At 40.2% G+C, this 26609-nt stretch overlaps 1 protein-coding gene across 6 annotated transcripts in view; it reads right to left on the minus strand.

Moving 5' to 3' along the window:
- The window catches only part of ATE1 (arginyltransferase 1), an 85138-nt gene extending 62097 nt beyond the window's left edge, over positions 1-23041 (minus strand). The window contains exons 1-8 of one of the 6 annotated variants that reach the window (XM_081328968.1): positions 22824-23030; positions 20757-20820; positions 15802-15864; positions 14249-14352; positions 11308-11544; positions 9790-10013; positions 7280-7408; positions 1708-1836 (exon numbers count right to left, since the gene is read on the minus strand). In XM_081328968.1, coding sequence (XP_081185094.1) covers positions 1708-1836; positions 7280-7408; positions 9790-10013; positions 11308-11544; positions 14249-14352; positions 15802-15864; positions 20757-20820; positions 22824-22929 — 1056 coding nt within the window. In that variant the 5' untranslated portion in view covers positions 22930-23030. Of the gene's footprint in view, positions 1-1707; positions 1837-7279; positions 7409-9789; positions 10014-11307; positions 11548-14248; positions 14353-15801; positions 15865-20756; positions 20821-22693; positions 22776-22823 lie in introns of those variants that run through there. The other 5 variants (XM_081328967.1, XM_081328969.1, XM_081328972.1 and 2 more) reach the window with 5 other exon arrangements.
- Between the last annotated feature and the right edge of the window lie 3568 nt (positions 23042-26609).

Genomic DNA, 26609 nt, shown 5'->3' on the forward strand with positions numbered 1-26609 from the left:
CTAGGGACAACATGCAGGTAACTAAAACAGGCATAGGTTGCCTAAGAAAACATGGAAGGTATTTGGATAGGTAATATTAGAACTATTTCAAAATTCTGATGTACTGTAGCTGTTAAATGTGTACTTTATAAATGTTCCTATTAATTCAATTACCTTTCTTTTTACGACCCTATAGTCCCTATTCGGGGTTGAGTTAGGGCGACTGGATGCAGCTGTTTCTATTAATTCAATTAATTTCTAGTAATAATATGAAACATCTATGAAAAACAATCTAACCTGTCTTCAGCTGTCAGTTCTTAAAATAACTGCATTATAAGTAGTTCTCAATCAATGACTACTTGTTCAGTATCAAACTTGCAATGTGCTGAACAAATGGGTACTCAGAGTTCTGGCTTCTGCAACATCCTCACAGTGATGTGATTGCCATCTGCAATCTTCTCTGAGGGCTTCCGACAAGCAAAATCAATGAGGAAGTTGGCAAGAGATCACAAATGATGACCACGTGGTGTCCTCACTTAATGACTCACAATGATTTGTTAACAGCAACCAGGAGTGCCAGAATTTCCATTGCTAAATAACATAGTCACGTGATGTCACGCTCTACCAAATCACTTAGTGACAGCAATTCCATTCCCACCTGTGCTCATTAACTAAGGACATCCTGTATGGAACAATTTTGATCCAGGATACCAGGGACTAATGATCACATTAGCTGGCCAACTATCATTCATCCATTATCTATTGTCATCCATCTGGTAGAACTTTTTTAATAATTCATTTATTTTCAAATTGTTTTAGTTACAAGTGAAATCCACATAGGATCATCATATTCTTACAGCTTACTTTTTCCAGGTCTCAGTTTACTAAAAAGTGATATAGTTAATTACATTTAAGTTCCATTAAAATTAAAATTAGCTTAACTTCAATTGCATAAATTTTATTGAATTCACAATCATCTCATTTAATTTGAATCTAACCACAGAGCACAGGAATCACCATTCTACCTCTTGCAATTAGTATTGTTATTCAAAGTTACTTGCTTGCTTTAACCATCTGGGCCAGTACAATTTTCCTCAATCCTCTACATGTCTATTCAGAATTAATTTCTATTAATTCCATAGGACCACAAGGTACCTCTTGAACAGATCTACCCCAGCTGCAGTCTGAATATTTGTTTTATTTCCTTCTTTAGGTCATGTGAAAGCAGATTCAGGGCTGCATATATCTAACTTAACTGATTCCAACATTTACAGTTGTTGATGTATGACATGTATTGGATGTTTCTGTTAAAAAATAATTCAGATATTTTCATATATTGTTTTCGGTAAAGAACACTTAAACTGAGTTCAGCTCCTAATGATTTCACAGAGACGATAAATTTTATTGGTAACAGTAAGGAAAATACTGTGACATCGTTTTCTTTATTTTTCCAACTTGAACCCTGGATTTCCCCGTCAATCTCCCATCCAGATATTAACCAAAGCATTTCTGATTAGATACAACTGGTGCTGTTACTCTTGGAAGCTCTGTGGACTCTTTTTCCATACCAGGATTTATTTGGGCTCCTGTTTTTAGTTTAAGCAAGATTGGGAAAAATATTGTTTTGAAAGATTGGATCGATCCAAATGACTGGAAATAAGTCCATTTATGTTTATTGATGACAATATTAATAATATGGACAAAAAAAATACATGCAGTAAACTGTACCTGGTCCTCGTCACATTCAAGAGGAGTGTCCTTGTGTATGGTCATCTGATACTTGGCAAATAAAGTGGCGGACTGAGTAAAAGATGAACTGAACTGTGGGTCCTCAAAAGAAACTGGTACTAACCTCACCTTCAGAGCAATGGAAAGTACAACATTTTATTTAAAGTTGTCCTCCTGAAGGATAGGCCAGGCTATCATCTCCTCAGATCCATTTCAAAGCCTCTACCACGGAGACATACAAGGAACCCTCAATGACCACAAATCCCCCTCCCATTTTACATGCTAACTTGTTTCCACCGTGTTAATACAGTCCACGCCTAGACTCCATAGAACAGGCAGCATACAAGTACAGTATCTCTATAAATGTACATAAATACTACGCAGAAATGATCAAACGCAATTTGTACACAGATGAAATGGTAAAGCTTTGTGACAGTTAACTTTTTTATTTATTTTTTTTTTTTTTTATTTTTGTTTTTTTTTCTTTTTTTTTTTTATTTTTTTTATTTTTCTTTTTTTTTTTTTTTTTTTTTTTATTGAAAAGTTTTAAAATACAATTTTCCTTTGAAAAACCCCCCTTCCCCCTCCCTCCTCCCCTCCCTACCTCCCCCCTATCTCCCCCCCTCCCCCTCTCCCTCCTCCCTCCCCTGCCTCCCACCCCTCTACTTCCCCTCCTCCCCCCCTCCCCCCCCCCCCCGACTTCCCAGAGCAAAATACAAGGTATATATCTAAAAAGCAATCATAAACAATCATATACTAACAATTATAAACTCTAAAATCCATCACTCTCTAGCTTATATAGAGTAAACCAATCCTTAACAATACTAAATATGTATAAAGAACTAAAATAAAAGAAAACTAGCATCATTCCCATCTATGTTCTTCCACAATTCACTATTACCTAGACATATTCTCACTTACACATCACAAGCACCTATCCCTATTAACCTCTCTAGCCAAAATAGGCTATAATAGATGGTTCTTACACAAATTAACCCGCATTAACCCACAAAATTTTCTTCCTCTTCCTCTGTAGTAAATTGTCCATTAATTCCAAATTGAACATTCTGTTACCATAGATATCATCCCAAAACTCTTAAAAACACAGCTACCACTTGACTATAAGTATATTGTGGAAGTTCCATAGATTTCTACTGGTCTTATTTTTTAATCTTTTTTGAGCGTTTTAAGGCAGCACGCGTCACCCTCTGTTCTCTAGGATCATCCAAAAGAGTTGCAGCTTGATCTCCTCCTGTACCCTTCTCGTCTATCTGTCCATCTTCATCCTCTTGATGTTCTCCTTCTCCAGATCCCTCTGCAGCTTCCAGAAGTGTTGATGGGGTTGCTTTTAAAACATTGTTGTAAAAATCATGCGCTTGCTTCACAGTACCCAAACAGTACCTTTTGCCATCATACATGAAGCTCAACCCAGCTGGGATCTCCCATCTGAACCTTATATCTCTTTGCTTGAGCTCTTGCACAAGAAATATAAAGTCCTTCCTTCTCTTTAAAATCTTTGGAGGAATTTCTTTTAGAACCAAAACTTCTTGACCAGCAATCACAACTTTAGTATCATAGGCAGCTTGTATAACTTCATCTCTAATTTCCCTTTTTACAAAATAAACCACCACATCTCTAGGCAACTTTCTCTGCTTAGCAATCCAGGAATTCACACGAAACACTTTGTCCATGCCTTGTTTTATTTCAGATGCTGGATGGTTCAATACCCCCTCAAAAGCCTCAGAAACCAGCTGCTTTAAATCTTCCTTAATATTCTCTTTTAGGCCTCTAATTCTAACAGCAAACTGCATCTGGTAAAATTGAGCCAAACTCTGTTCGCTATCCATTTTGTCTTTTAAATCTTCAATTTCCAATACTTTTGCTTCTAATATAGCATTCTTTTGAGTCAAGTCTTCCACTTGATCATCCAGCACCTCCACACATTTAGCTACTTTATGCACTGAGGACAAAATGTCTACCTTCATCTCTCTAAGTTTCTGCTCCATCCTTTCTTCCATTCTCTGCTCCAATTTCTCCAATTTCTCCTCCATCTGTGCAAATTTAACACCCATTGACTCCAAAATTAACTGGGTATGTTTTTCAAGATCCTTCGATGTCAATACATCAGGAGAATGCAACGCCTGCAGTAATGATTGTTGTTGCACCGGAGAATTTCCAGCACTCCGAAAAGTTCTAGGGGGAGGTTTAGCCGCCATCTTTTACTTACAATTGTGACGCACTTTCACTTTAAGTTTTAAGCATAGTCCATCAAGCTTGAGAGTAAAATAAAATAATCCTCTTCATCTCTTCACCTTTTCCTCTTGTACCGCTCTGCCTGCTCCTTTAAATCATAGTCCTTTCTTCAGGCAGGGATGGTTCGCAGACGCCTGGCTCTGCTCCAGGAAGTTCGGAGCAGAGACGACGGCCAGCTGGGAGCAACCCAGGCTTCGGGGGAGTTCGATCCTTCAGCCGCCCAAGCTCAAAGCTCAGGCGGCCTCGGAGAACTCTACCCCTACCTGGGGCCTCACCCCCTCCTCTTCTCCCGAGGAGGGGGCTTCAATTTCGCCCGAACAGCTGATCGGCGCTGTTTCGGGCGAAAAAACAAACAGCTGAGCCGCGGGCAGCCAGGGGAGGCTGTCTTCGGCGCCGCGCCGCCAGCGGAAGTCCCGTGACAGTTAACTTTTATACTTCAGTTTTCAAGTTGGGATGTGAATTCACTGAGAGCAGTATTCTCTACTTGTCAATGAGTGATAAATGTGTTCTAAGGAACATCCTCGGTTCACACACACAGAATAACATCTAACAAAGGGTACTTTCTCCACGTGAATTGATTCTGCCTTTAAGGACTCTGCTAATATCGAGCTACTGATATTATCTGAAATTTTCCAACAATCAAAGCTGCTATCATAAATGTTTCTCAAAAAAAAATTCTTTTTCCAAAAGAAAATGAATGTTTTAATTTTAAATGAGAACAAAAGACATAATCATCTGTTATTTTACAGAACAAGCTAGAAGCAAAAATATGGAATGTAGCTGGGGCAGCAACCCAAATGTTAATTATCAGAGTTAATTTCTAGTAATTTCTGAACCTCTGCCATTATTCCATTCCATTCATGTGCCAAAATAAGAGCTGATAATGAATGCTCTTAATGCCAAAGGAGTTATCTATAATCTGTGACACATCTTTAGTAACCCGTCATTCTAGCCTCGCCTATCACACAATTAACACAATACCAATCATTACCTTAAAAGGGCTTTAATTCAACTAACCTTAAAAAGCACTAACATTTTCTCAAATAATTTTCATATGCTATAAAATCTTTACCAGGTCACTTTTTAAGTTTTTTTTTCCTCCTGTACTGAATCTACATATTCTGTCACATGAGAGAGACAGCATAATGTAGGTTGAAAATGGGCTGAGAACGAAAAAGTGATGGGGAAAGAAGAAACAGTTAAAGAATGAAAGAGAACACAATAATAAACTGCATTATGGGCAAAACAGCATCATTTACTACCAGCAGGATTCTTAAGAAAAAATATAGGTAGTCCTCAATTTATGACAATAGTACCAGAATTTCCACTGCTAACCAAGGGGGTTGTTAAGTGAGTCACACTTGATTTTACAACCTTTTTGTCATGTTAGTAAAGCAAATCACTGCAGTTGCCAACACCCAAATTTTGATCATGTGACTGTGGCGATGCTACATAAGTGCAAGGACTGGTCTATAAGTCACTTTTTCAGTTCCTTTGTTAACTTTGAACGGTCAATAAAGGAATGGTTATAAGTCAGGGACTACAGGTACTGAATACCAACTGTAGATTCTATTCTTTGCCTGCCTTAATCTGTGACTCTTATGAAACATTTATAGCACCCCTGAAGAACTAGCAAAACAGCATTTGAATGAAAAATCCTAGTAGGCAACCAGAAAAATCAAGGGTGCACCAATTGCACCCTTTTCTAGATGAGAAGGCTCTCCCAATAATCACTCACATCTTAGTCTCCTCTCAAATGGACTACTCCAATGTGCTCTACACAAGGCTGCCCTTGTATAATACCTAGAAGCTTCAGTTGGTACATAATGCAGCAGTGTGGACAGTTATAGACGCTTCTCCGTAAGTTACATTATTTCCAGTATCTTTCTGAGTCAAATTCAACATCCTGGTGGTTATCTAACAAAATTCTTCATGACATGGGGACAGGTTGTAGGCAGGATTTTCTGTCCTCAAACATACCCGTTCCGTCAAATCTGACCGAAGAGGTATACTATGAAAGAGGGCTACCTGGTAGGATCCAGGAAGAAAGACTTTCCTTTCAACAGCACTTGCCCTGGAGATCAGATGGTCCCCAACTCGCTTAATCTTTCACAAGACATGGGCTTGAACTTGGGGTCGAGTTTGCTGGAGCCTATGAATTACTTTTATTGAAATATCTGCACTGGTAGTCCTCAACCTACAACCACAATTGAGCCCAAAATGTCTGTTGTTAAGTGAGATATTTGTTATATGAGTTTTTCCCCATTTTATGACCTTTTCTTGACATAGTTAAGTGAATCACTCCAATTGTTAAGGCAGTAACACGACTGTTAAGTGAATCTGGCTTCTCCATTGATTTTGCCTGTCAGAAGGGAATCACATGACCTTGGGACACAGCAATGGCCCTGGTAATGCTACAAAGGTTATAAGTGTAAAAAATGATCATAAGTCACTTTATTCAGTGCCGTTGTAACTTTGAACAGTCATTAAATAAACTGTTCTAAGTCTAGGACTACCTGTATTGTATTTGTATTGGTGGCTGGGTACGTTGCTGTTTTTAATCACAGCTGCTGACTATTTATTTTGCATTTTTGTGAGGAGGTTTTTTTGCTCAGTCAGTTCTTTGAGATGAAGGAAGGAAGGGAGGGAGGGAGGGAGGGAGGGAGAGAGGGAGAGAGAAAGAAAGAAAGAAAGAAAGAAAGAAAGAAAGAAAGAAAGAAAGAAAGAAAGAAAGAAAGAAAGAGAGAGGAAAAAAAGAAAGAGAAAGAGAAAGAAAGAAAGAAAGAAAGAAAGAAAGAAAGAAAGAAAGAAAGAAAGAAAGAAAGAAAGAAAGAAAGAAAGAAAGAAAGAAAGAAAGAAAGAAAGAAAGGGATACATTCATCTGGATAATATTTCAGATATTCCTTCCCCACTTTGTCTAATGCTTTTACTGTGAAATATACTTTATGAACAGGACCTTCATCACAAGTTTAGTCCAAAGAAACTTTCCAATGGTAGCACTCTGCATTTGTATTAATATCATTTGAATATAATTCCAGCTCACAGTAGTGACATAAATACTGTCTAGAAAATCTTAGATGCCCTGTTTAGAAAATTTACAGCATACTACACTTGAGTTCCTCTTTAGACAGCATTACTAATATTTATGAGAAATTAATTGCTTCTCTTTTTCCTTCTAAATGGGTTTCAAAGGCTGCTTGTGTTTTCTGGATATTCAATTTAGTATAAGTGAGATAATTTTCATAATTTTAATGATTAAAATACTTAAAAAAATAGCTTTTGGTTTTTCAGAGTAGACTAAAACAGTACGCTGCCTGACCTGACTGACGGTTGGTTTACCAGGAGGGTCCTTGTGAATAATCATCTGGTAACGCTTATAAACCAGGTAAGACTGCTGAAATGTGGCTTTGAACTGGGAACTTTGTGGAGATGATCGCACCAGCCTCACCTTCCAAAGAATTAAAAACAGTTGTTGCAATAATATACATCATGAATCTAAATGTTTGAAAGCAATATAGATAACATTTAAAGTTATTCTTGTTCATATTTTAACCCAACATTGTATAGATATTTTTCATAAACATTTAGCTTTACTTTTTGTCACTATTCAAAGCTCAAGTTCCAACCACGCTGCCCATTTTCAAAAGATTGTAGACAAAATCTGATCTGAAACAGTCATGTGATGTTCAAATGTAAACGTAAATGTAACATATATGCTCATGCACACGTACCACACAAACACTCCTATTAGCATTAGTTTGGACTTTGGTAGTCAATTAACATTTACATGCTATTTTGAAACACAACTTTTTTTTAGGTTTTCTTAAATCTAATTGTATATTAGATTTATGATGATTATTTTAAGGACACCTACTCAAGTTTGAATGTACTAAAATACAATACTGGTGAATTCTTTAACATGTTTAATGTGAAGCGTCACGAAGTTCAGTGGGGAGCGAAATAAATTTGTTTAGGGTTGCATTAGCTAATTCATGTGCATAAATTTATATTATCCTAGAACAGGGGTCTTCAAACTTGGCCCTTATGACTTGTGGACTTCAATTCACAGGCATGCTGGCTGAAGAATTCTGGGAGTTGAAGTCCACAAGTCATAGAAGCACAAAAAATCTCATGCTTGGAATCAGCTATTTCTACAATATTATTTTTGAAAATTTTAAATATTATTTTAAAAATTTAACTAATGTGCCCTTCACTCTATCAAAAGCAATGTTTTGATACTGGAAAACATGGCATTGGCTATGGACAATGAAGATTCAAAAGATCAAGCAAACATGTTGTTGTTGCCATGTGCTACACTGAACAGTGAGTCTCAATGCCCTGGCAGATAGAAATCAACACAGCAAGTGACACAGAGGTCACATTAATGCTTGGCAGCAATCAAGAAAGTCAGGTTAAGCATCCTTTTGGTTTGGAGACAGCATAAACAATAACAAGACTAGGTGAAATCCAGGAAGCAGCATACATAGTAGTGGAATTGTGTCAGAAATTAATGTGGCAAGAAATAAATTCCTGGAAGGAATAGAAGACTAGAAATGGAATAAAGGACAGTCAACATGGTGAACATGGTGCCATGAGTTTTTGTAGAGTTTTATGTGATTTAATTTCTGGTTTGAGGGGATTAGTTGGTTTTAATATTTTTTATGCCACCCAGGTTTGCTGTTACAATATGGGTGGCTATATATCTTTTAAAAAAACATTAAATTGATACTGAAAGTTAACAAGACACCCTTTTTAAGCCAGGGTCTTAAAAACTATGTACTTTACTGCTTTGGCATAACTGCTAAGGAATCTTCATTTAAAATAGTTCTTTAAGTAAAGCATATTTAACATTAATGAATGCCTGCCATGTTAGTAAAAATTGAGAATTTCCATTATTAAAGGTACTGGTCACCTCTCTTTCTTTAGAAATTTCTTTCTTTACAATTAGATGTTCTCTTCTTATCAAGTTTACAAATATTTGTTTGGGTATAATCACTAATTTGAGTAGCAAAGTCTTCTCCCACAAGCATTATTTTTTTGATATTCAAAGAAATAACAAAAAAACTGCCATCAAAACAACTGCCTCCTAGCTGTAACTTGGGACATCACCCAAAATTAATTAAATCAATAGTATGATTAAAAATTGTTGCAAAAGTAATGGTTATATAATACACAGAAATTTACACATCTAGTGAAGCTAGGACATTATCACCTAAAAAATGCCTACATTCATAGACAAATGTTTCATTCCGGGCTTCATCAAATGGTTGAAAATATACTTCTATTCCTTTCTTCCACTTTTTAAAAATCAAAACACCTGTAGTCATTTTTATCATTTTGTTCCAAGGATGGTACATTTTAGGTTCTTATTAAAGCTATAGGTACAGATATCTTTGCTCTGTAGCATTTAATTCATTTAGGTGGAACCACAGCACCCCCTTGTGTTTCTGCAAAGAACATGAAACTTTTCAAGTACAGGTAGTCCTTGACTTACAATTGGCTTAGTAATCGTTAGAACTTACAAAGACACCAAAAAAGTGACTTATGACCATTTTTCACACTTACGACCATTCAGCATGCCCATGGTCATGTGACCAAAATTCAGAAGCTTGGCAACTGACTCATATTTACGACAGTTGCACTGTCCCCTTTTGTAAGTTGAGGACTACCTGTACAAGTGACACTATTTATGTTTGTCTCATTCAAAGCTTTGCAGTGTTCCCTGCTTTTGTATTTAAAACAACTTTCATGTTTTGCTTATCGAATTGCTTCACATTAGCAAACAATGCAAAAATCCTTTGCCACAAGCAATAGAAATATCTTAATTACCTCTATCTGGTGCAGAGCTTCAGAAGGTAAGGTGGCAAAAATGAAGTCTTCAATCGATTTGGGTTGGTTTGTTTTAGGACGACAGTTCTGATGGGTCAAACTCTGAGACCCTGATTCAAGTGGAACTGGCCATGTCTGGCACTGCAGTTTTTTCTGCAACTTTTGTTCCTTCCGTATGACTTTTGCTTTACGACATGGTGGTTTACTCAAGTCAGCTCCTCTGCCTGGAATGCCAATATATTATTCAGTGGAAAAAGCATATATTGAAGGAAACCATAGTCATCTATTTTTTTTTTACTTTTAATATGACTGTCCACAAAGAAAGTGTTTCTTTAAAAGAAGTTAGGCATTCTGTAATGTTTTGATTGTTGCGATTCCACTACCCATTGAAATGTTAAGGTTCTAGTATCCTCTTATTAATATATCTGCAAGCTACTGCACGCAATCTAACTATACAGAAAAATGGACTATATAATGATTATGACTTAGAACAGAAAACTTGCCTTCTATACAGAAAAAGGACCTTGTGATCAAGGTTATATTGAAGCTTTGATAGAGGATGAGAATTTTTTTCTGCTCTAAGTTATTTCATTAAATAGTCAGGTTTATATTCAAAAACTCATATACAAGATTAGCTACGTAATTGTTGAATAACAAAATCCATATTCCTAAAAAAGGGGGAATTGAAAGAAGCAACACCACAGCCATCAGAAGAACTAAAAAAAGGCATCAGTGTTATTCTATGCTAGCTGGGGGAAAAATAGGCACATCTGGGGCATATTTTAGCAGGCACAAAAATTATTTGGCAAATGAAAACTTTCCTCCTTTTTCTAGTACAGCGATTCTCAATTTTGGCCTTGAAAGATATACTCCCAGAATTTCCCACCAGCACTGGAGTTGAAGTCTACATATCTTTAAGCTGCTGAGTTGAGAAACACTGCTCTGGCAGAATGCCTGCTGGATACAAGTAAAAAACACAAAAGTTTATTTGTTGAACCCAGACGAAGATGCTAATTTATGTATCCAATATAATGAAATAAACCTGAAAATTGTGAACTAACAAACTTACAAGTTCCTTATCAGAGGGAGTTAATGAACTGGTGAAGATAGCCAGCTATACTGTAACATTTTTTACCTTTATCTTTAGCAAGTTTCTTGATAAATAAAAGAGGCATAACACATTTAATGTTAGAACTTAGTTAAGCAGAGCTTAAGTTAGTTTAAACAGCTACAATTAGTTCTAGTGTCTTTTTCTCTAGCAAAAAGGAAAACCTGATCAAAAAGGAGAAAAAATTAGTAAAAGGATGAAATACATTTTCTTATGTTTGGCTGAGAGACAGCTACAATAAATTAGTTAATACCGGGTAAAGACTCATGTAAAATAACAATGCCAATATGTCCTTTTGGGAAAAGAGGATTTTCTAAGCCTGTCCTTTCAGTCAACACTGGCAAAAAAATTGTTCAAATGATAGGGTTCATCATGCAATTATTAGCCCCTGTTTTTCTCACTATCATTACCTGGCTTGGGAGTAATGTTTGCTTTCTGTAATGACCTGCTAGAATCGGCATTCAATTTTTCATTACAAAATTTAGAACTGTTTGAGTCCACTTCCTTTACATTTATTTCTTCTGTCATCTCTTCCTCTTCTATGGGGTCAGTGCTGAGGGGCTGCAATTCAGATTGGCTTCTGACAGGTGGATTTTTTAAGGGAAAACTACAGTCGTCAGCTTCTTTGTTATGAGACTCCATGGGATCTACTGTAAATAATAATGTAGAGAACACACATACAAAGTAGGAAAATTCAAATTTTATGTTAATAAAAGATTAATATTTCTACTTTAACACGAACAAATTACAATTTTCACCTCAGTTTTAGCATATACAGAGGATCGCACAATATAAAAACCACCCTGAGTCCTCCGGGAAAGGGCGGTATATAAATGTAATAAATAAATAAATAAATAAATAATTGAACTTTCAAAATAAATTCAATTTATGTCTTGACTGACTCCCAAGACTCTAAAAAAATACATTATTGTCAAGAGAAATTGTACAATCATTTCACCCATGCTATGTACACACACTGTATACACAGAATGGATTTAGGTGACACCTCATACAATTTATTAGGAGACTGAACAACAACCTGCTGTAACAAAGAAGCCACCTTTAAAGTGGAATTGTAACAACATATATGTCTTCTTAACATGGCAACTATTTGAATCCAGCAACTGAGACTCAAGTTTTCTTTAAAAAAAACAGTAAGCAGTAACAGTTCTTTTTAAGTCCCCATTGGAAAAATAAGCTGATATCTTAACTTCTACATTAGGAAATATTTTCCGTTATGAAGGTAAAAAAATAGTTGGCAAGAAATATAGGTAGTCCTCAACTTACAACAGTCCCGTTTAGTTACAATGGCACTGAAAAACGGGGCTTATGACCGTTTTTCACAGTTATGACCTTAGCAGCATCCCCAAGATCATGTGATCGAAATTCAGACGCTTGGCCACCGGTTCATATTTATGACCATTACTGTGTTCCAAGGTCATGCGACCATCTTCTGTGACCTTCTGACAACCAAAGTCAGTGGGGAACGCAGTTTCACTTAACAACCAGGTTACCAACTTAACAACTGCAGTGATTCATTTAACAATGGTGGCAAGAGAGGTCATAAAATGGGGCAAAACTCATTTAACAAATGTCTCAGTTAACAAAAGAAATGTTGGGCTCAATTGTGGTTGTAAGTCAAGGACTACATGTATATCAGTAGCTAGACAGAAGAATTATCGAGATGGTATGATTTGTATTCAATATATCAATGATGAGAAATTTAACCATAAAAAAACAAAATTAAATTATTTTAACAATGTGAAAAAAGATCTGAATCATAATCTATTAAAATAATATACAATAATACTGGTTTCTAACATACCCTAACTCTAACCTCAAATAATCTACAGTTGATAAATCTTTATAATTTCTAATTTCAGTCCTTTAGGCAGTTCTTTTTCCTCTTTAAAAACTATACTTACAAATACTTTACATATTACACTTTGCTGTGTAATATATAAATGTTTGGAAGCTGTTCTTGCTTAAACTTTGTTAAACTTCTGTTGTTAATTTTGACACTGCAGCATATTCTCCAAGCTTAAATTCCCAATCACTGGTAACATATCTCTTTGCAAATGATGTGCTAAATTTATTTTTGCGGCCTTGAATATGTATTTTTAATACAATGTGATCTTTTAATTAATATATTTCAGGAATTATGTCCTATCAAAGCAATTGTAATTTGACTTCTAAAATGTTTTGAATAATGTTATGCATTTTGTTCTAATACTTTTAAGTAATATTTTTTTTACACGTTTACCACAGAGTTCCCCAATCTTTCAAGGTTAGAGGCCCAGACTATAGGGGAAGGGAGAAAGAAGGAACGGGATTTTGGGGGGGGGGGGGTAAATGCATGCGTGTGCACATTACTCATTACTCACATGAGTGGGGCTGGGAGTGCTCGCATGAGTGGGACTGTGAATGACGACACTCATGTACACAGAAACACACACACCAGCCAGCCTCTCATCCAGCCCGGTGGCCAATAGTGGACCGTGGCCCATAGGTTGGGGATCCCTGGTCTACCACACATGATAAAATGTTTCTTCTGTCTCAAGGCATTTTCAGCATTATATGATTTGTCTATTTTGGCAATTATTATGGAGTTGTATACCAAAGACAAATGAAGAACAATTTCATTAAAGCTGGGACTACACCACGATTGTTATACACCCAAATTGCTGGAATAATAAAAACTGACCCCAAAAGACAGGGATCTTCTAAGAAAAATGATAGAATTTAAAATGCTCATACAAAATCAATTCCACTTACTAAAGCATATATATTTAGAACACACACTGCAAATATCAAAATAGTGGATCACTTCTGCCTTAGGATCAACCATGAGCAGTTAAGGAACAAACAGTCAAGAAATATGCCAGAGATTAATACTTGCTAGAAAGCCATGAAGGCCTTGGATAAGGCTGCATAGAGTAGACCCATGGTGAGATAGGCTGCAAAAAATTAATAAATAAAATAATAACAAAAGATGTTCAACAGATTAGGGATAGACCATTGTGGAGAAAATTTATCTATGTGGTTGCTAGGAGTTGAAAATGACTTAATGGGACATAATAAATCAGGGCTTGTATGTGTGTACACTGTTACTCAGATATGACAGAGACAGAACACATAAAAACTGCAACTGGATGGAAATTTTAAAGAAACAAGTCACAAAAATGACAATTATGAAAAAAATCTATAAATTTTCCCCAAAATTCTAATTTGAAACTGATACAGAAATATTGTACAGTATTTATATTACTGGCTCAATTAAAACTATCTGCTTTTTCAAAAAATTCCAGAATACAGCAACAAATAACACTTAAAGGACACTAAACAATTTACCTTCAACATCTGCTTTAGAATGTTCTCCTTTTATTAAAAATTTTAACATCTTCTTCAAAACTTTTTTATGTGATTTGGAAGGTTGGAAGTGTAATGCTTGGCATCTCAAAGGAAAAAAAGAATAAGTGCAATCAAGGTATGCCCTAAGTAATATAGTAAATAAGCATACTTATGTAGATAAAGCTAGGTAGATATAGTTATTAGTAATACATGCCATATGATTAGTAGCGTCAAAACTTGTGATTATTCTTTGCATAAATTGGAATTACGAATTATATTTAAACAACAGCATTTTTTCTGGAATTAAAATCCAGTGAAGTTTCTCAATATGTTTTTTTAATGTACAATATTATCAATATTTACACAGCATTTTGACAAAGGGCTACTTAAGCACGTTATTAACACTGTATACACAGAATAATCTGATGTAAATGTCTCTATCTGTTATCTGTGGATAGAAAGAAACTACAAGTAGGAGTAAATGAACTGGTAAACTTGAGGTACAGAATATTCCAATCTTGTCTTAGGTTTAGTCTAGAAATCACGCATCCTTCAAGATGATGGATAACCCTCCTCTGCTCTCACCATCACAATGCAATTAACTGTTGAAGGGGGGCAAAGGGCAGCATCTTCCAGAAGATGAGTAAAATGTAAAAAAGTTATTAATATGAACAAATAACAAGGCTGGAAAAGAGCGCTCTGTCCAGGGGTCAAAAATGCTATTTTTCTGAAACATCTTCCATATATATATAGACAAGCTCCCTCAATGTGGCCTCAGTGGAAAGTAGTAAAGATCATGCTGTTCCAGAGAGCCTTGGGGACAGATTGAGCACCATCTGAAGCCAGTTTTTATTTCTATTTTTTTAAATTAGCTGCTTAGTATGGTAGTTGACTTATTGTAGTTTGTTTGTTTTGCATTGGTTTTACTCATTTAATTTTATGTAAGTCTTAAAATTCTGAGGCATGTGAGTTTGATAAATAATTACATATTTTTTTCTCGACTAGCTAGGTCAACAGTATCTGATGTTTGCCTTTATAAAGATTTTAATGCAAACTTTCATCGTATAGCAAGTCTTTGCTAACTATTCTACAGCGTAATGCGGCACACGTGCCCTAACATGAAATCTGTGGAATCCCAATTTTAAATAAAATTTATTATTAATAATTAAAACAAATATAATCTCACAACATCACCAAATCTAACAATATTCCAGTTAGTCGTCTTTGAAATCTTGCAAGAATTTAGTCACGAATACAAAACTCTCACAGGTATTTTGAGTGAAAATATTAAGATCTTGCAAGATTTTGATATATAATGAGATTTGAAGCTTCTTAAAGCAGTTTCATGTAGGCATTTTTTATAATGATTACTTACAGCATTCTATGGGAATTATTAATTAGAAACCATTCTGCTATATAATTGCTCACTCACTTAGAAGACAAATTAGGCTGGGACATGCTAAACATGTAATGCTAAATGGATATTTGAATCTATCAATTGCACAACACAGGCAGTAAATTAGAAAAAATATTAAGTATTGTGCATGTCTTACCTTATTGTATATTGAGGACAACATGTCCGATTCATAGTGGGTTTATAAACATACTTTCCACTCCTGTGAATTTAAAAGATGATGAACATATTTTAATGAATTCTTACATTGTTCTTAAGGTAAAATATATACTCAATAAATAAATATTAATAAAATATATACATCATACTTATGAGATGAAAAAGCTTTATATAAACAATCACAATTACATAATTAATTATACAAGAAATTTATAAGCTTTACAGAAGCCATTCAAATCTTTCATGCATGAATATACATCACATAAATCTTTTGAGCTTTAAAATATTAAGCAATCTCGTCATCCCTTCGATGAAATGATGCTACTAAAAACAATGTCTTCATTTTCTGATATTTCTACAATATTATAATATTTTGGACGGCTACACAAATATTGGCTAGTTATCCTAGACCCCAGCAATTTAGCTCCTATAACTTTAATGCACATTTTCCAAACTACAGGTAGACTTTGAGTTACGACTGCAATTGAGCCCAAAATGTATGTTGCCAAGTGAATCATTTGTTAAGTGAATTTTGCCCCATTTTATGAAGTTTCTTGCCACAGCTGTTAAGTGAACCATTGCGTTTGTTTAGTTAGTAATGTGGTTTTTAAGTGAATCTGGATTCCTCATTGACTTTGCTTATCAGGTCACAAAAGCTTGTCCATGACCCCAGGATACTGCAACCGTCATTAATATGAACCAATTGCCAAGTATCATGTGACCATAGGGATGTGGCAACAATCATAAGAAGAAAAACGGTCATAAATCACTTTTTTCAGTGCCACTGTAACTTTGAACAGTCACTGTTGTAAGTCAAGGACTACCTATTTATATAGATAAAGATGTGGATGATAGGTTCAGCATATTTAAATTCTATCTCTCTTTTACTTAAATTTCTTGGAATTTAAGATTTTCTCTCTAATGAAGCAATAAATATATGATACAGAGAGGTAAACTTCATAATCTAGATAGGATTCCATTCCAAAGTTCAATTCCCTGATAAACAAAGAGAGAAAGTTCCCGTGTACCATACCTTAAAAAGTCCCCAAATTTTATTTTATTGGTTGATGTATATCACAACATTCCTGCTGTGGCTAAAAGGAATCTACAAGTATTGTCTTCTCCAATTTTAACCCAACCACAACCTTGTAAGTTTTTCAGCTCAGAGAGAATGTCCATTTTCCATAGCTGAGGTACACCTGAATCTGGTCCCCCACTTGTGATTAAATGTTTAACCAGCAATTAAGAAGATCCGGTATTTGGAATACCCATGCCTATGGAGTTGGGGCAGGTTGATCTATAAAGCATTCCCTCTTCCAATATTCATTCTGTTAGAACACACTACAAATAAGAAGCAGTAGATTACATGTGGATCTAGCCAGAGTGCTAATTGTTTATACGTATTACTGTTAATACTTAAAATACATGCTGGTATAACTTCTTACTCTCCATTTTACACTGCACTTCTAAAATTCTTGTAATTACACAGATAATATTTGGAAAGTTACCGTATATACTTGAGTATAAGCCGACTCGAGTATAAGCCGAGACCCCCAATTTCACCCCCAAAAACTGGAAAAAGTTGTTGACTCGAGTATAAGCCGATCCGCCGTTCTGCAAGCCTCTGCCGCCAGCAGAGGCTCGATCCGCCATTTTGCAAGCCTGAATACACAGGAATACCCTGTGTGGCCGCGGCTCTCGGGGAAGCCCTGGCTGTCAGCTTCCTCGCTCCACGCTGCCATTCGGGGCCCGCGCGTTCCCTGGGCAAATCGCAGCGCCAAGCAGGCGAGGAAACACGCCCGCTCCAGTCGCCCCCCCTTCCCTCAGGAGACGCGAAGCAAGTGACCGCCCGGAGCTTACCGAGGACTTGCTTCGGTGCTTCCAGGATCGCGCGCACCTCTCCCAAGCCGCCGCCGTCCGGAGACCTGCCGAAGTTTGGGGAGGTTTGGGGAGGTGCGCGCGCACCTCCCCAAACCTCCCCAAACGTCGGCAGGTCTCCAGACCTCTGCGCCCTGCCTGCCTGCTTCTTTCCGCAGTGGAAAGAAGCAGGCAGGCAGGGCGCGGAGGAACGGAGACCCGGCGACGTTTGGGGAGGTTTGGGCGCCTCCCCAAACCTCCCCAAACGTCGCCGGGTCTCCGTTCCTCCGCGCCCTGCCTGCCTGCTTCTTTCCACAGCGGAAAGAAGCAGGCAGGCAGGGCGCGGAGGAACGGACACCTGCCGACGTTTGGGGAGGTTTGGGCGCCTCCCCAAACCTCCCCAAACGTCACCGGGTCTCCGTTCCTCCGCGCCCTGCCTGCCTGCTTCTTTCCACAGCGGAAAGAAGCAGGCAGGCAGGGCGCGGAGGAACGGACACCTGCCGACGTTTGGGGAGGTTTGGGCGCCTCCCCAAACCTCCCCAAACGTCGCCGGGTCTCCGTTCCTCCGCACCCTGCCTGCCTGCTTCTTTCCACAGCGGAAAGAAGCAGGCAGGCAGGGCGCGGAGGAACGGACACCTGCCGACGTTTGGGGAGGTTTGGGCGCCTCCCCAAACCTCCCCAAACGTCGCCGGGTCTCCGTTCCTCTGCGCCCTGCCTGCCTGCTTCTTTCCACAGCGGAAAGAAGCAGGCAGGCAGGGCGCGGAGGAACGGACACCTGCCGACGTTTGGGGAGGTTTGGGCGCCTACCCAAACCTCCCCAAACATCGCCGGGTCTCCGTTCCTCTGCGCCCTGCCTGCCTGCTTCTTTCCACAGCGGAAAGAAGCAGGCAGGCAGGGCGCGGAGGAACGGACACCTGCCGACGTTTGGGGAGGCGCCCAAACCTCCCCAAACGTCGGCAGGTCTGCGCGGAGGAACGGAGACCTGGGGAGGTTTGGGGAGGCGCCCAAACCTCCCCAAACGTCGGCAGGAGGAACGGAGACCTGCCGACGTTTGGGGAGGTTTGGGGAGGCGCCCAAACCTCCCCAAACGTCGGCAGGTCTGCGCGGAGGAACGGAGACCTGGGGAGGTTTGGGGAGGCGCCCAAACCTCCCCAAACGTCGGCAGGAGGAACGGAGACCTGCCGACGTTTGGGGAGGTTTGGGGAGGCGCCCAAACCTCCCCAAACGTCGGCAGGTCTGCGCGGAGGAACGGAGACCTGGGGAGGTTTGGGGAGGCGCCCAAACCTCCCCAAACGTCGGCAGGAGGAACGGAGACCTGCCGACGTTTGGGGAGGTTTGGGGAGGCGCCCAAACCTCCCCAAACGTCGGCAGGTCTGCGCGGAGGAACGGAGACCTGGGGAGGTTTGGGGAGGCGCCCAAACCTCCCCAAACGTTGGCAGGAGGAACGGAGACCTGCCGACGTTTGGGGAGGTTTGGGGAGGCGCCCAAACCTCCCCAAACGTCGGCAGGTCTGCGCGGAGGAACGGAGACCTGGGGAGGTTTGGGGAGGCGCCCAAACCTCCCCAAACGTCGGCAGGAGGAACGGAGACCTGCCGACGTTTGGGGAGGTTTGGGGAGGCGCCCAAACCTCCCCAAACGTCGGCAGGTCTGCGCGGAGGAACGGAGACCTGGGGAGGTTTGGGGAGGCGCCCAAACCTCCCCAAACGTCGGCAGGAGGAACGGAGACCTGCCGACGTTTGGGGAGGTTTGGGGAGGCGCCCAAACCTCTCCAAACGTCGGCAGGTCTGCGCGGAGGAACGGAGACCTGGGGAGGTTTGGGTAGGCGCCCAAACCTCCCCAAACGTCGGCAGGAGGAACGGAGACCTGCCGACGTTTGGGGAGGTTTGGGGAGGCGCCCAAACCTCCCCAAACGTCGGCAGGAGGAACGGAGACCTGCCGACGTTTGGGGAGGTTTGGGGAGGCGCCCAAACCTCCCCAAACGTCGGCAGGTCTGCGCGGAGGAACGGAGACCTGGGGAGGTTTGGGGAGGCGCCCAAACCTCCCCAAACGTCGGCAGGAGGAACGGAGACCTGCCGACGTTTGGGGAGGTTTGGGGAGGCGCCCAAACCTCCCCAAACGTCGGCAGGTCTGCGCAGAGGAATGGAGACCTGGGGAGGTTTGGGGAGGTGCCCAAACCTCCCCAAACGTCGGCAGGAGGAACGGAGACCTGCTGACGTTTGGGGAGGTTTGGGGAGGCGCCCAAACCTCCCCAAACGTCGGCAGGTCTGCGCGGAGGAACGGAGACCTGGGGAGGTTTGGGGAGGCGCCCAAACCTCCCCAAACGTCGGCAGGAGGAACGGAGACCTGCCGACGTTTGGGGAGGTTTGGGGAGGCGCAAACCGAGGCTTTGGTGCTTCCGGGATCGCGCGCACCTCTCCCAAGCCACCGCCGTCCGAGACCTGCCGAAGTTTGGGGAGGTTTGGGGAGGTGCGCGCGCACCTCCCCAAACCTCCCCAAACGTCGGCAGGAGGAACGGAGACCTGCCGACGTTTGGGGAGGTTTGGGGAGGCGCCCAAACCTCCCCCAACGTCGGCAGGTCTCCGTTCCTCCGCGCCCTGCCTGCCTGCTTCTTTCCGCTGCGGAAAGAAGCAGGCAGGCAGGGCGCGGAGGAACGGAGACCTGCCGACGTTTGGGGAGGTTTGGGGAGGTGCGCGCGCACCTCCCCAAACCTCCCCAAACTTCGGCAGGTCTCGGACGGCGGTGGCTTGGGAGAGGTGCGCGCGATCCCGGAAGCACCAAAGCCTCGGCCGCGCACAAGTCCTCGGTAAGTTTTTTTGTTGACTGGAGTATAAGCCGAAGTGGAATTTTTCAGCCCAAAAAGTGGGCTGAAAAATTCGGCTTATACTCAAGTATATACGGTACTTCATGTAGCAAGATGGCAATTGGTAGCAAGTAATGTCTAAATATATGGGGGTACTTAGTGATTTTATATATTTTATAGGATATAAATAATATTTGATTGGTTATGATCCCATGTTATTTATACTAGTCTGGGACCAAAATAAAGATCAGAACAGGAATATTCAATTAATCACTTACCTTCGCCATCCTCGATCTATAAGATTCTGATAGTCTTGAACAGTCAGTGAATGAGCCCACATGCCTGGTACAAATATTCATATAGAAAATATTCATACAAAATATAGAAAGAATTTTGCTTTGAATCATGAAAAAATCTGCCCCTGTAGAAACCTCCCCACATACATGTCTTAATAACCCAATGTTTAAAAGTATGACTGAAACTTTTCAAAATCATTAAGTAAAATACATAATTAACATTAAAGAAATGTGTCCTTATATTCTGCTATAAGCATATATGGCTTCCTCAACACATTGTACTTATTTTTATTCATTAGATTACTTGTTATGTCTGGCTTCATATAATACATGAGATAAATATGTTCTATGATTTCAGCCAATGAATTAATTTATAGTTCAGTGTGTTAGATGACCCAAACAATTGGGTCTATTAAATGAGCCATGGATTGGTGTGCTACAAAAATACAGTTCTCAAATAAGCCTTCTTGAATCTGAGCACTTTCCAGATATGATAGTTTTAACTCCCATAATTTGCCAACCAGCATGAACATTGCTACAAAATCTGGGTTAATGCTCTTATTTCTGAAGAGTACTTATGTAGCAGAAGACGCTGTCAGTGGATCTGACAATGCAGTTCAGCTCAATACCCCATCTACTTCAACAGTATTTCCCACAAGACCTCCTTTGACTCCTTTAAATTTAATTTAAAACAATATTACTGTAAATATCTGTCATTGGTTTATTTATCCTGTTATCCTCTATTCTACTGTTACCTTGTTTCCATACAACAAATTAATACAACTCTATTTCTTTCTTTAAAATCTATTATTCTCTTTAATAATTGGAGGTTGCACAAAACAATGATGCATAAAAGTATAATAAACACAATCTGAGTGCATATAGTGATTGGTTAGTTTAGTTCCATGTATGGTGGGAATGCTAAACATTTCTATTAATTTCCACTGGTTTCTTGCCCCTCTCTGTTGTGCATCTTTACATTAATAACAACAAATATTTCACACACATACCCAACCCATTCTATATCTGTACCCATGTTCCTGAGAAAATATGCTGGGGCTTACAAAGGCTTATCGGTTTTTATAACATCTGCTTTTAGACTCTTATAGGTAGTCCTCCACTTACAACAGTTCATTTAGTAACAATTCAAAGTTATAGTGGCCACTGAAAAAAGTGACTTATGACTATTTCTTTAACATATGACCATTGAATCATCCCCATGGCCACATGATCAAAATTCAGATGCTTGGCAACTGACTCATATTTGTGACGGCTGCAGTGTCCCAGAGTCATTTGTGACAAGCAAGATCAATGGGGAAGCCAGATTCACTTAACAACTGCAGTGATTCACTTAACTACGACCAGAAAGGTCGTAAAAACAGGGCATAACTCACTTAACAAATGTCTCACTCAACAACAGAAAGTTTGGGCTCAACTATGGTTGCAAGTTGAGGACTAACTGTATTGGCTCCCACCCCTGTGATTCTTATTAAGGCAAGGCAGTTTCTTCCAATTCAGGGGCAGGAATGTCCTTTGGTAGTCAAGGAACAGGGCACAAAATTAAGACCAGAAAAGCATCAGATAACTTGTAGCTCGCGGCCTGAAAACGGACACCATGGTCCTTGCCAGAAGCAAACAGGTGCTTCGTTTCCCTCGTTCTGTTTTTCATTCTCACTCTGATAACTTAAATTGCAGCCAAGGGTTCCAACTAGAGATGGGCCAGGCAGGGCCCGGCACCTTTTGCGAATGGTGACATCGCTCCGTGAACTGTTTTTAAAAGGATAGCTTCGAGAGGCGCCTGGAGAAACGGGCTATAGGAGGCACCGAGCGCCGGCTGCCTTTTGCCCTCGGCTGAAAGCCTAACGTGGCCTGCAGTTGTCCCGCTCCGACTCCTCGCCTTCACTTTAAGCACGGCCTACCCTTTTAAAGGAATATCGCAGCCTCAAACGGCAACCGAGAGACTCGCCATTGAGGCAAATGATGGCAAGGCTCGGCTCTCCTCGCCTCTCCGGCGCTGCGCTCTGCTCTGTTCCCGTGTCCGACTCGTACCGTGGGAGAAGTTGCCGGTGTCGTTCTTGCAATAGCCGCAGCGGTAGCCGCCGTCTCCCCCCAAGTACTCCACGATGCTCAAGAATCCTCCTCCCATCATCGCCATCTTAGTCGCCCGGCCGGCTGCCTCCGCTTTTCGATTAACCCGGCCGTGCCTAACCCGTCCAGCCAGGGACTTCTCGGGCGCCCTAAGCAGCGGCGTCTGCGGCCGCCATTTTAACGAAGGGCAGAAGGCGGCTCGATCGAGCGAAGGGGAGAGCCTCCACTTGCGAGCCCATCTTCCGGTTGCCAAAGGGAAAGCACGGAGCTTCCATTTGCGGGGCCAAACCTGAAGCTAGAAAGGGGGAAAACTCATCAAAGCCTGATTGATTTTTATCCCTATGCTTCGATGTGAGAAGCCTCCAGAAGGTTCGCATCCTCGTTCAAGATACCCAGGCAGATTTTATTTATTAATTTATTAAATTTGTTTGTCGCTCATCTCGCCGCAAGATAAAGCTATAATAAAAGCGTTAGCCACGGCTGCCTTACTGGGCTTTGGCTTCAAAAACGTTCCGACAGGCAGAATTCCACAGAAACAAGTGCAGGTTATTTTTAAAAATGTGACGTTCAACTGTGTCTTTATCTATTTAGGAGTTTTATATATGTATACATATTAGAAGTTCAGGAACCACTAGTTCTTCTACCTCTTCTTTGCAGTGTTTTAGAAACAACACTTTGCTCTATCCAAAAGAGCATAAAGTAAAATGTTGCAGGCTTGTGGTAGGTCAACTTTATCTTCAGCTAAGTAAATATAATGAAAGGTAATGTTTCTGTTCTACTGCTAAAGACCAGGAAGAACTTGAGGCCTTTTCTCCTTCAGGTGCCAAGATGCTCTGAAGGGATGCAATTTCTTGTTCTTCCTCAGGCACCAAAAAAAAAAAAAGTTAAGATGCCCTAAAGGCAGAAATTACAAGTGAACATTTGAAAACGCTTGCCAGTTGCTTCAGGAAGGCACCCTAGGCCCTGTTAGCCTAATTTTAAATTAATAAAGCCAGTGCATATTGCAATAATGTTTGTGCTTTTGTAATGTTAACTTATCTGCCCTTGGATTGGTAGCACACATCTCTAAACTCACTCTTTATTGGTAAGGCTGATCGTCTTATTGGGCATTGGGTGGCTTTTTAATGAAGCCTTGGAGGAGAAATTTGGCTAACAGATGGACAATTAATGTACCCTTTTTCCATCTTTCCTTTGGGCTACATTTGCTAACCAAGAGACAATTGCTTGGTATGTGCTCAAATAGTCACTGCTGATTGTTACATAGGAGAGAACAAACAATGGCCATTTGGAGGTTCTTTTTTGCACCCTTATAAAATAGATCCAATGTGGAGCTTCCCTCAGCATTAGGAAATAAACAGTCATTGCCTTCCAACTGCCTAATTCTCTGTCTTCAGAGGAAGTGCTTTCCCATACTTTCTATGTATTTTCAACAGATCCAGGAAAGTAAATGTGCTTCATTCCTCAGCCTTCATCCTGCTTCAGCTCACAGTCGAGGATTCACTTGCCTTGTTGTACAAGTGATTTTTATTTTATTTTTTTTGGTGGTGGTGGAAAATTATCCAGCACTAAATATATTTCTTAAGATCTTTTCAGGACAATGAATTATCTTTGATGGGACATGTGGTGCTGCTATTTTAAATTGAACAATATTATCAATTTCAGTACAGCAGCAATAAACCACAACAAATGGCACTGTCTGATGGTTTCCACTAAACTTGTTTTTTCATCCTTTCAGAGCATATCTGTTCATATAAAAGTAATGAAGAAATCAGAATACCTTGCATGTACATTAGTGGCCAAAATTGTGGAAACCTTTTGGGAAATGTATTTTTGAGGTTTGATGGCTAATAACACTTTTTTGGGGGAGTAGTACCATAAAATTATTTATCAATGGAAAGATAATTTAATCAAGGATGTAATGCAACAAAGTTTGTTCAATTATCTGTATTGTATTCTATGAAAAGTTGTAGCCAAATAACCCGAAAAAGGAAGCACAACTTGCTTAGGTTGATATCGGGTAGCTTTCCTTCATCTGATTGTAGCCAATGAGCTTGAGTGTTTAGAGAGCCAATCAGGTTTCATCTTGTTTTGGCAATGAGCCAATCGGAGCAGTAGGATTCAGTTATTGATGTCATGTATTGAAGCTGAGAGGAGGACATTTGTCAGTGTGTTATGTGATCACTATCAAGTTGGTTGGGGTTTTTCTTTCATTTAGTGACCTTGTCAAACGTAATAAAATTAAAGCAGTGGTGCAAAGAGTTGACTGGTTGCCCAGAAAGCAATTTAAAATAGTATTGTTAAGTGAACAAGGCTACAAAGAAGTTAGGGAAAAAATGGTGGAAACTTAACAAAAGGTGGCATTTCTAACTGTACACTTTTCCCAAAAGGTTTCCACAATTTTGGCCACTACTGTATGTATCTGGGGGTCTTTAACCTGGGAGTTGGACATTTTTCTCAAATGATTTCCCAAATCATTATTTTCTTGCTATATACATCTGTGATGTGTGCGTAGGGAGATGATTCTTTGTCTATTTTTCTCTGACTGCATTAATATTCATATAATTTGAACCTGACCCTCGGACTTCAATATGTCGTTAGTTTTTATTAAGCACATATTTACTTCTGAGATATGCAGCAGAAACTGGCTATGGCAGGATCAGAAATACATACTCATTTGTCATAGAATACAATGTTATGGGTTTATAGACAAAAAGAGAATGAAATATATAGGTAGTCCTTGCTTACCTATATATGCCCTGTAAACCACCCTGAGTCCTTCGGGAAAGGGCGGTATATAAATCTAATAAAATTAAAATTAAAATTACCTTTCATTCAGCACGTATTCATTTATGATGGGGCTGAACAAAACGCCTTATGATTAGTCCTCCAGGTTCTGGCCTTTGCTATTGCCTGGAGTCATGTGAACAGAATTCAGTCCTGCCCATGTTTACAACTATCCTCCCACAGTTGACCTTTGTTGTCTTTGCCTCCCTCCCTTCCACTGGGTTCACCATCCTGGCCACACAAAAGGAGATGCTGTAGAAATGTCCTATAGACCAGCTGGTAACAACTATAGGCAGCTGTGTGCTGTACCGTATCCAACTACTGATCAGGCCTTCCTTTCACAAAACAGCAGCTCTGCCAGCACAAAAAGAGCTGGTGCAAATGGCAATCCTGGCTGTGCCAGTTATGAAAGGAAACCCTGACCAGCACTCCAGGTGGTAGTGGTAGGCCACAGGTCTGCAACCCGCAGCTCCGGAGCCACATGCGGCTCTTTCAGCCGTCTCCTGCGGCTCCCAGTCCTCTGCCATGTGCAGTCCAAAAAAAAAAGTGGAACTAAAAAAGTTCAACCAATCAATTCAAATATGCAGGGTAGGTGCATATCTCGCCTTGGCTCCACTCTTCAGTCAAACCCTGTTCTGCACATGTGCGCATGTACGCGCATGTGCACACATTTTTTTGCGGCTCTTGAGTTTTTCCTTTTGTGAGGGAACCGGTTCCGAGTGGCTCTTTCACCGTGTCAGGTTCCTGACCCCTGTGGTAGGCAGTGCAGCCAATGGCCAGGATAGTTGGTGGATCGGCAGGAAGCCAAAAGTGCAGAGATGGAGGGGGAAGATAGGTTGCTGAGAAGAATTGGAGGCAGTCCTTTCCTTTCTTCTAAGAATGGCTTGGATCCAGGTGAGTCCTCGCTTAACAACTATGTATTCATTCAGTGATTGTCAGAACTGCCCTAAGTCAAGCAGTCAT

This window comes from Vipera berus (genome assembly GCF_964194415.1).
Source record: "Vipera berus genome assembly, chromosome: 5".
Classification (NCBI taxonomy): Eukaryota; Metazoa; Chordata; class Lepidosauria; order Squamata; family Viperidae; genus Vipera; species Vipera berus.